This window comes from Fundulus heteroclitus, chromosome 1 (genome assembly GCF_011125445.2).
Source record: "Fundulus heteroclitus isolate FHET01 chromosome 1, MU-UCD_Fhet_4.1, whole genome shotgun sequence".
Taxonomy (NCBI): Eukaryota; Metazoa; Chordata; class Actinopteri; order Cyprinodontiformes; family Fundulidae; genus Fundulus; species Fundulus heteroclitus.
In genome coordinates, this window is record NC_046361.1 from 31,906,042 (window position 1) to 31,917,280 (window position 11,239).

General features: G+C 40.1%; 1 protein-coding gene across 1 annotated transcript; it reads left to right on the forward strand.

Annotated features, from left to right (window-relative positions):
* The first annotated feature begins 170 nt into the window (after nucleotides 1-170).
* LOC105935189 (proteasomal ubiquitin receptor ADRM1) lies at nucleotides 171-10,886 on the forward strand. Its single transcript, XM_036141088.1, has 10 exons — nucleotides 171-253; nucleotides 3,011-3,238; nucleotides 3,323-3,439; nucleotides 5,496-5,619; nucleotides 5,711-5,797; nucleotides 5,877-5,979; nucleotides 6,693-6,931; nucleotides 8,718-8,875; nucleotides 8,963-9,065; nucleotides 10,579-10,886. Exons 2-10 carry the CDS (start codon nucleotides 3,029-3,031, stop codon nucleotides 10,680-10,682), a joined length of 1,245 nt encoding a protein of 414 aa, XP_035996981.1. The 5' UTR covers nucleotides 171-253; nucleotides 3,011-3,028; the 3' UTR covers nucleotides 10,683-10,886.
* Nucleotides 10,887-11,239: the final 353 nt, after the last annotated feature.

Sequence of the window (11,239 nt, forward strand, 5' to 3'; positions counted from 1 at the left end):
TTGTGTATTCTCTTTTTAGCTTCTTATTTTGGTGACGTCTTGGTTGGAATGTAAAACGAGCAACGTGTTAGCTCTACCGAACATGCGCAGCAAGTTTAAATGCCCTGAAGTTGACAGTCGGCTGAGCCAATCACAGGCACGCACTACTACTGATGAGCCAATCATAACAAGGCACCGCCGTCGGTCAGCCAATCACAACCGTCGTCGCAGAGTTTCTGCGTTTTGCAAGCAGAAGAATAATTCGGAGAGAAATGTGAGTATAAACATGGGATTTTCTTCTGGTTTTCGGGTCTAGATTGAGGCTCTGGCTACAGGTTAGGCGGTGGGTATGACCTGTGAAGCCGCGGCTGAGCGGAGACCGCACGGGGCTGGAAACAGCGCCCTGTCTGCAGGATGCAGAGTCATCTCCGCGGTTTGTCTGCGGCAGGACTCTGCTGCACCTCGGCTCTTATTATGGGAGAACTGGGATAAGTCTGCTTCCAGCGGGATTGACGCACTCATTTAGCAGTTTCCACTGAATAGTCCATATTAGATGTAGATGTTTATTTTATTTTAGGCTGTGAAACAAATAAAAACAAAATATAGCTTTAAGCAGTGAGAGTATTTTTTATTTATTTACATTTTTGATATCCAACCTGTTTTCATTCTTAATCTTACAGTTTCCGTCTCATTCAGAAAACATGACAATACACATTCCGCATACAGCAGTGATAAGTTTATATGAACGAAACGGTTCACATGTAATATTTATTATCCGTCATTTGTTGAACAACTGGGAAAACTGAACTATGCGGACTATTAATGCATAAAATGTCTGTTTTCTACTACTGCAATCCTTAAAGATTTCAAGTTTAGCACAGGTAGATTTTTTCATTATTCTTCTGTGATACAGTTTTCTGCCAGGGGGTTTGCATACTGTCATCAATTATAATTAATCATTTTATTCATCTGAACCTGGTTTGCGGTTGATTAAATAATTACAAAAAATAGAACCTTAATGGATTTTAAAAACAAGATCTGGGAGCACAAGTTAGTATTTAATATGGATTTTCTCTAATCCATGCACAGGGTCAAAAATGATAAAATTGCACATCCAAGCTGCTTTATCCATTTGAAAACCAGTTTTGATGTGTATTTGTTGGATAATTGTACCAAACCGATCCAGATTTAATTCTCTGTTACCTCAGATGTAAGAAAATGTGTTAGGATTTTTACCACCACCAGTTTCTTCCTCTGTGCTTCCATGTTTTAAGCAGATCATAAACGGCCTCTACCAAAATCCTCCCATTTTAAACTCAAAATTTGTAGCCGCCCACTTGAATGTGCCAAATGCCTTCTTGAGAAAGGTTTAATGGTCAGATGAGCCAAAGCTTGAGCTCTTTGGGCACAAATGAGTCTGAGTTGACACCACATTACCAACACTGTGGTAGCGTCATGTTGCCATTGCTATCGATGCATTGCATGGATGGAATAAATAAGAGAAATACCTTCAAAGCTTAACTTCAAATTAACAATAAAGTCGGTTTAAACCTGATCTCAAACAAAAGTCCATATGGTTGAAGAACGGATAAAGCAGGATAATAGAATCTGTGCCAGAAAACCAACTTCATCATATCAGAGAAGAAAAGTGATTTAATTTTCAACCAGAATGATTCCAAAAGTAGGGCTGGGCAATATATAGACATTTTTAAGGAGATATAAGATGAGACTATATTGTTTATATCAAGATGGCCTATGTTGCGTTACAATTATTATTTTATGTATTCCAGTAGGTAACTTTTCAGCCATTTCTCATATTTAGCTAAAGCTGTTTGTTAGAAAATGTGCCTGTGAGACATTAGGGTTAAAGCTTTGATTTAGAGATTCCTTTTTATAATTTTTTATGAAAAGAAAAACCGAGATAAATATCATATGTTGGCATTCAGCCTAAAAATATTGAGATTTTTTTTTTTTGTTGGTCCATATCGCCCAGTTCTAACCAGAAGCTTGTTGATGGCTACAAAAACTGTTCCTTCTCTGCATCTTGCTCAGATCAAATAAACCAAATATGAAAATCCACACTAGCTTCTTTTTTGTTTTATTATCACACTACCTGCAAAAACAACAGTTCAAATAAAACAATTAAAAGCCCAACATGTCCATGAGGAGTGTATGACAATCTCTGACCTGAACTGTTTGAGTTGTAATACCTACTAGATATTCGTGTTGTACTCTCTCCAGAGGTGGGGAGTAACTAGTTACTGTTACTCAGTTACATTTACTTTACTTTAATTTCTGAACAAAATGTACTTTTAGGAGTAGCTTTACTGCACTGTACTTTAACTTGAGTCACAAATATTACTCAGGTATCGCTGCTCTTAAGTAAAATTCCTGGCTACTCTACTGGGAGTAACTTCATGAATAAAGAACATATTTGTTTTAACCAAAAATGCACCAGAGAGACAAAAACCCCAGAGTTTATGTTAAAGTGAGACCTCTTATTTGTACACAAGCTTTGTTATGTTAATGTTATTTTCTATCTGCTGAGCTCATTGAGCCATTTGGAGGTCAAATGAACTTAAAGTACACAGTGGATATTATCATTGGAAGTACTTTGAACTGTTCTAACATACTATAACTGCTGAAAGTATTACTTTCAAGTTTAATTTGAAAAAAAATGTTGTAGAAAAGTGTGTCTTCTGCCTGAATTTAGATGTTTTGTAATTATAATTGTGTTATTCTTTGTATATTTTTAAGTTTTGTCTTTAAAATACCAGAATTTGCACATAACTTAATATGTTTGTCTGTTCTATTACATAATTTTTTAATATTAAACCACCAGTTTTTATGATTAGTTACTCAGTACTTGAGTAGCTTTCTTACTGAATACTTTTTTACTCTTGAGTAATTTCTTGGCTGATTACTTTTTACTTTTACTTGAGTAAAAATATGCTGACGTAGTGCTACTCTTACTTGAGCACAATCTTTGCCTTCTCTACCCACCTCTGTCTCTCTCCCTTCCCTCCTGCAGACCCTCCTCTTCCTCATCATGGCATCTGGAGCTCTGTTCCCCAGCCTGGTGTCTGGCTCCCGCGGCTCCTCCAGCAAATACCTGGTGGAGTTTCGGGCCGGTAAGATGACGATGAAGGGCAGCACGGTGACGCCGGACAAGCGTAAAGGTCAGGTCTACATCCAGCAGACGGATGACTCCCTCATCCACTTCTGCTGGAAGGACCGCACCACCGGGAACGTGGACGACGTAGGTGACTCTGTGCGGGTTTTTAAAGTGGCTGGCCCTGCACCGGCAGCGGTTTTCTAATCTCGCCTTCATTCCTCCTTTTAGGACCTGATTATCTTCCCCGATGACTGTGAGTTTAAACGGGTCAACCAGTGCACCACCGGGCGGGTTTACGTGCTGAAGTTTAAAGCCGGCTCCAAGAGACTCTTCTTCTGGATGCAGGTATGAAGCCGAATCACGTCCAACTCTGTTAGACTCACCCGTCTCACTTCTTTTCAGTTAGAACATTATTGGCAGCGATTGCAAATCTGCAACTTAGTCTTTTTAAAAAATTGTTTCCAAAACACATTGAGTATAAAATGTAGCACAGCTGCATCCCCTGTTTAGAGTTTAGCAGCTGCTTCCGACTCTGTTGGAGGAAGGCTGTGGCCAGTTGCTTAATCACTTTTATTTGCACCATATAAAATTTCTTGGGAAAGCAGATTGCCATCATCAGACGAGGTTTATGAGAAACTAAACTGAAGGGTGTTTCAAGTGCTAAAGGAATAGTGTTCACTGCAAAAAACGAACTAAAAGCAAGTAAAAATTTCTTGAAATTAGTGTATTTTTCCTTTATTTGAGGAGCTAAATAAGACTATTTGCCAATGAAATGAGCATTTTTACCCGTAAAATAAAATAATTAGATATCCTGCACTTGAAATAAGACAATGGAGATGAATTGTTCCTATCTTGAATGCAACAATCTTATTCGATTTGCAAATAGTCTTATTTACCGACTCTAATCAAGGAAAAATACACTGATTTCAAGAAAATTTCACTTAGTTCCCTTTTTACAGTGTTGTATTCCATTTACCCTGGAAAGCAAAAACAGGAGCTGGGAATGGCGTAAACCCGAGTAAACAGCGTTCCAGTTAATACAGTCGGAGAAGTCGGGATTCCAAAATGAAAACTAAAAAATATTTAGAAAAATTCCAATATGACGTCGGCCAGGAAAGCTGTTGTTTTCCTCGTAGTACGTCTTATAAACGTCCTTTAAAGCTGCGATTTCCACATGTAAACACCTTTTTTTAATTTGTTCGATTCAGAGTTGTAGCCACTACATGTAGCGTTGATTTTAGACGCACTCTTGTCTTGTAAAATAAACATGTTTTGTTGCCGCTTACTGTTCTTGACGCAAGGAGCTTCCATGTTGGATCCGACAATCGGTCTTAAAAAATGTATCCAACTTTGCAAAGGGGAAAGTCTGACTTTCAATTCAATTCAATTCAATTTTATTTGTATAGCGCCAATTCATGAAATATGTCATCTCGAGGCACTTTACAAAGTCAAATTCAATCAGATTATACAGATTGGTCAAAAATTTCCTATATAAGGGAACCAGTTGGTTGCTTCAAAGTCCCGACAAGCAGTATTCACTCCTGAAGATGCGTAGAGCTACAGGGAGAATCGTCTGCATTGTTGATGGCTTTGCAGCAATCCCTCATACTGAGCAAGCATGAAGCGACAGTGGAAGGAAAAACCACCCATTAGCGGGAAGGAGAAACCTCCAGCAGAACCGAGGCAGAGGCAGTTAAGTGGATTTTTCCGATCAAAAGCCGGGATTTCCGACTGTAGTTGGAATGCAACAAAATTCGCCTCCTGGGTCATTTTTTCCATCTGCAAGATCGTCTTTTACTGGCCATCTCTAAGATGACAGCAGACAGGCTTAAATCAGAGGCAACCATACTTTCGTTCAGTTCTTTCTGAAAATGTTTCAACACCGTATCCAGGAGTCTCTGTCAATTCTGGCCGCTTGAGCAACCTGTAGTTGGAGCGCCGCTGTTTTTAAGGACATGGATTCCCATCCTCAGGCACATTCTCAGTCAGATGTAAATCAATGACTTCGAGGCAGATGAGCGTTCACACTGAGCCTGGTTCTGGTTCTGCTGGAGGTTTTCCTCCCCGCTAAAGGGGAGTTTTCCTCTCCACTGTCGCTTCATGCATGCTCAGTATGAGGGATTGCTGCAAAGCCATCAACAATGCAGACGACTCTCCACTGTAGCTCTCTTTTTCTCTTAGGAGGAGTGAATGCTGCTTGGAGAGACTTGATGCAACCTGCTGGGTTTCCTTAGAGAGGAAACTTTTTGACCAATCTGTCAGATTGATTTGATTGAATTTGACTTTGTAAAGTGCCTTGAGATGACATGTGTCATGAATTGGCGCTATATAAATACAATACAATTGAATTAATTAAACTCGAAGCGGTGGCCTCCTGTTAGTCATTCTTTTCTGATTTCAGGAACCGAAGAACGACAAGGATGACGAGTACTGCCGCAAAGTGAACGAGTACCTGAACAACCCGCCCATACCGGGCGCTCTCGGCAGCGGCGGCAGCGGCGGACACGACCTGTCTGCGCTGGGAGGTACCGCACGCTCACGCCTGAACCTTGTGACGAAGAGCCTTCGGTGCCTCAGCTTTTTATGGCTGCGGTTTGTTCTTCTCTTTCCCTAAAGGTGAGGGCGGTCTCCAGAGCCTTCTGGGTAACATGAGCCACAACCAGCTCATGCAGCTCATCGGACCGACGGGGCTGGGCGGCATCGGTAGGTGGAAGCTGCAGGGCCAACCGTGCGGATACAGGAGGAGACAGCGTGCCGTAATGTCTGTTTCTCCTGCTGTCAGGTGGTCTTGGGGCTCTGGCTGGACCAGGCTTGGCCAACCTCCTGGGGAGCAGCAGCAGCAGCAGCAGCAGCAGTGTTCCTGCAGTCAGCAACTCCACAACGAGGTCATTTAATGTGCTTTTCACAGTATTATAGAAGCAGCAGCGAAAAGAGAGTCGCTGGGGAGTTTTTCTTCCCACTGTCGCTTTATGCTTGCTCAGTATAAGGGATTGCAGCAAAGCCATGTACAATGTAGACGACTCTCCCTGTGGCTCTATGCACTGCAAAAACGGAACTAGAAATAAGTAAAATATTCTTTAAAATGAATGCATTTGTCCTTGATTTGAGCAGGTAAATAAGGTGATTTGCCAATGGAATAAGATGTTTGCACTTAAAATAGGAACAATTCATCTCCAACATCTTATTTTAAGTGCAGGATGTCTAAATATCTTATTTTAGGGGTCAAAATACTCATTCCATTGGCAGATAATATTATTTACCTGCTCAAATCAAGGATAAATACACTAACTTTAAGAACATTTTACTTATTTTTAGATCCGTTTTTGCAGTGTGCTTACCCAGGAGTGAATGCTGCTTGTCTGCACTTTGATGCAATCAACTGGTTTCCTTATATAGGACATTTTTGACCAATCTGTATAATCTGACCCAATCTGTATAATATGATTGAACTTGACTTTGTAAAGTGCCTTGAGATGACATGTTTAATGATTTGGCGCTATATAAATAAAATTGAATTGAATTGAATTGAATTAAATTGAATTGGTGCCGTGGAGCACTCCTATCACTAACAGATTCATCGATTTCCTCCCCTTCCCAGTCCGTCCACGGCCGTCACCCCAACCTCCACCTCCGCTGCCAGCCGCCTCGGCTCCTCCCAGGTGCCCACCACTCCCATCACCCCCCTGGCCACCTCTGCAGCCTCCCCCACAGCGACCACCCCCTCCACCCCCGCTGCCACAGCAGCTGCAGCTGCAGCCAACCCCACGCAGCCCATCCAGCTCAGAGACCTGCAGAGCATCCTGGCCACCATGAACGTTCCTGCCAGCAGTCAGGGAGGTGAGGCCGGCAGAAAGCAGCAACTGGTGAAGAGTTATCAGTGCAATTCTAACGAAATACCAACAAACTGGGAGTGCTCAGTTTAAATATTTAATATGAAGCGGAAGCTTGAACTCTAGCAATAACACTGCAAAGAGGGAATTTAAAGTAAGTAAAATCTGCTTGACCTGAGTGTATCTGTCCTTGATTTGAGCAGGTAAATAAGATGATTTGCCAATGGAAAAAGATTTTTGCACTTAGAATGGGAATAACTCATCTCCATCATCAATGTTGAAGGGCATTATATCTAATTATCTTATTTTAGGGGTAAAAATACTCACCCACTGGCAGATCATATTATTTACCTGCTCAAATGAAGGACAAATACACTCATGTCAAGAAAATATTAATTACTTTTATTTATCTTTTTGCTGTAAAAGTAGAAGTCAAATCTATCCACCTGTGCATTAATACTGTGTATTAATACTTTGCATTAATACTGTGTATTAATACTGTGCCTCAGTGCCTTGGATTCAGCTTGTTTTAAACGGGTCCCTGCTTCCACACACCTGGTATCTAAGTATGGGTCACTAACAGGCATCTTGAGAACTTAATGGCATATAAAGGTTTTATCATGGGTGTCGGACCAGGAAAGCATCTACAACGTGTAGTTGAGTGGCAACCACTGATCTCTATTATACACTGGATTGCTGATTTTGCCGAAAAACTGAAGTCACTGGCCGCCATCTTGCTACTCCCTACTCTCACACAATCCCATAGGATTTGGTTGCAACAACAAGCAGTTTTCTGGCTCTGTGAAAACATTTCACAGGTAATTCTACAGTCAGTGGATGTACTAACACTATCAACTACTAGGAAATTAGGTGGAGAAATATTTTACATGTTATTCATATTATATATATATATATATATATATATATATATATATATATATATATATATATATATAACATGCAAAATATTTCAGCACATGACTTGCTCAGTACTTAATAGTTTTAGTACATAACATAAAAGTATATGGCATTTGACATTTTAAAAGTTTTAAGCCCCCCTGAACATGAGAAAATCCTCGTTATTCGATGCTGTAGCGCACATATTCGCTAGTTACTGGGGGGAAATAGGGAGTACCAATATGGCGGCTGGTGACAGTGGGCTATAGACCCTTTTCACATGACGTCACTGTGAAAAGGGTCTATTAGCAATCCAGTGTCTAATAGAGATCAGTGGTGGCAACAGGATCATAGTTGAAAGCTTAGTGCCCCCTAGGGTGACGTGAAGGTACTGCAGGGAGCGCAAGAAAAGCTTTTTTTGTCCAGACAGTACAGCCCCTCCAATTGTGACAACAGCGCCTCCTGCTGTTTGGTCTGTGCCTGCAGTCAGTGGCATGATGAATACTGTTGACAAACTCATAAAAAAAAAAAAACACCAAAACTTAATGTAACTGAATTTTGCCTTTAATATTAATGGGTTGATGTTATTATTGCCAAATGAGGTTCATACATAGCTAGTTAAAAGTTCACTGCAGATACGAGTCGGGCTAAAAGCCATTTATATTTGTTATTAATATTATGTAGTTAAAAAAGTGTGGCAATGTTGAAACATTCTATTTGTTGGAAACCATTATGTGTTATAAATGAACCCACATATATGTTATACATTTTAAAAGGGATTCTGGGTAATCTTCAGAACAGATTAAAGCAGAAAACGATAAAAGTAAAAAATTTTTACCCATTTTGTTGCAACGCTAACAGAAATACCCGTTTTTATGTGTTTTTGATGCTTACAGTGGACCTGGCCAGCGTGCTGACCCCTGAGATCATGGCTCCCATCCTGGCCAACCCGGAGGTGCAGCAGAGGCTGACGCCCTACCTGCCGTCCGGAGAGTCGCTGCCTCAGAGCTCAGAGGAGCTGAACAACACGCTCAGCTCGCCTCAGTTTCAGCAGGTAGAAGCTACATCACGCTATCGTGGTTAGCTTGGTTCTGCTTGCTCCCTCTGTTTATATCTAATATCTGTGCTCGTCTCTGCTCAGGCTATGAGCATGTTCAGCAGCGCTCTGGCGTCCGGCCAGCTGGGGCCTCTGATGAACCAGTTTGGTCTCCCAGCAGAGGCTGTCGATGCTGCCAACAAAGGAGGTCAGTGCTTCTCTCTAGTCACTCAGAAACAAATACAGTGAGTCAGGGCTCTAAACGCTGTCTGGCTTCCATAATTTCCACTAGAGACGCGTCAACATTGACGGAAACTGGGCTTTTCTTTCAGTCATGGGTGATTTTTATGTTTTCAGTTAGATACAGAGGGTAAAACGGTCATTTTTACTCTAGAACAAAACAATCGTCAGCTGTATTTCTTTGCATACTATTAAAATAACAGTGAAACATTCCCCTAACATGACTTATCAGTGATATCACTAAATCAGTATAATAATTACTTTATATACTTTGGCTGGATATACCAGACATTTCTTTTTCCCTTAAAGCCTTTTGTCTTCACCTGTTTTATGCTACTGCAGCGCCACCTGCTGGTAGGTGGGGAAGCTTAAAAATGACATGTTAAAAATATTTTCTTTTTAATGTCATGAAGTTGCCTTTTATTTCCGTCTTCATTTGTTTTCGATGTTCCTAAAAGGCTACAAATTGCATAAAGCAGGGAAGATTAAGTCTTATAATTTGTATAATGTGTATAACTCAAGGTTGATGCCAAGGTTTTTCTTTATCATTTACACCAGGGTGTCAAACTAATTTCTATATTATATCTATCTATATCTATATTATAACTTTGGCATCATGAAGCCGTCAAGTGGGATGCTTGCACCTGTATAGATGACACTTTTGTTTTCATAATTTCATTCTAGTTCACATAAAAATGTAAAAATAAAAAATAAAAATCACAGTAACTTTAAAATTAGCACCCTTTGGCCCAATTTAAACAGTTTATCTGCAAAAAATGTCAATATTGGGTGAGTTACTCTTTAGTCTCATCATTCTGCATCACTTTTTCTCCTTTTGGACATTTCTGTTTTAATGTATTGCGGAAAAACTGACATCTAGTGGCAGGATGCTGTCACTACATAGTTAAACAAAATCAACATTCACTACAGGAGGCAAAGTTTTAGCCACGTTATACACTTTAAAGGGATAAATGCTTCTACTTTATGACATCATATGTCTTTTGTGTCTGTTGAGGGCTGCATAAATTACCTTGATGGGCCGGATTCGGCCCCGGTGCCTCGAGTTTGACACGTGATTAAAACGCTCACTTACAAACTGAAGAGGAGCTTGATTTTATTTCTATAGCAGGGGCGCTACAATATACTCTTTTTCGGCATGGTGTGTTAGTAGTGGTGATCTTGGTGACCCTGGCTCCTCCCATGTGTGAACGTCACGTCAGGAGTATCTAATTAAATTTTCTGTATGAGACTCGGATACAAAAACAGTCAGTAGGAAGTTAAATTCTGGCATTTTCTGGGGGGATAAAATAGGTATTTCCTCCACTTTCCTGTCTCTCTTCAGATTAAACTTTGAATTAAATGACCTAAAATACAGTTTCTTTTTTTACTCTTTAATCTTCTAGTTGTTTTGGTGATTCTAACAGCTTATTGGGGCTGTTTTTATTTAAAAGAAAATCCTCTTTGCTCATATTGTCTCGTAGATGTGGAGGCTTTTGCCAAAGCCATGGAGACGGACACAAAGTCGGATCAAGAGAGCGACTCCAAAGACAAGAAGGACGACGACGAAGACATGAGTTTGGACTAAATGTTCCCTAAAGAAAGCGCAGATCATTATTTATATTTATTTACTTGCTGCTGTTTCTGTTATTTAACATAAAGGCCTAATGTATAGTAACTACTGCTCCACTCTGGGTGGAGCCTGTCTGCAGACATGACTCCATGACTTCAACCCGTAATGTTAACCTGTTCTGTCCTTACCCCAGGAGACAGTAAAGTCTGGAACAAAACTCGTGTTTGTTGCATTAATTGTTTCGCTGTTCTTTGTATAGAAAAGACAGGATAAAAAAATATATATTTTTGTCTTAAAATGTACCATCTGCTTAACTGGGATTGGATGGAGGAGGCAACACCTGTCTGCGGGGAACCCAAGTACATATATATATATAGGTTTGTAAAAGGCATTTCCCCATAAAGATGTCTTGTTTTTACCTTTGTCACATTTAAATGTTTCAGATCATGAAACAGATTTTAATAATTAAATTAACCAAAATACAACAACTTGTTTCCAAATAAACCCTTAAGAGAAAAATGCTATCAAAACCACCCTGATCCTTTTTAAAAATGTAACCGTCCGCTTTATTA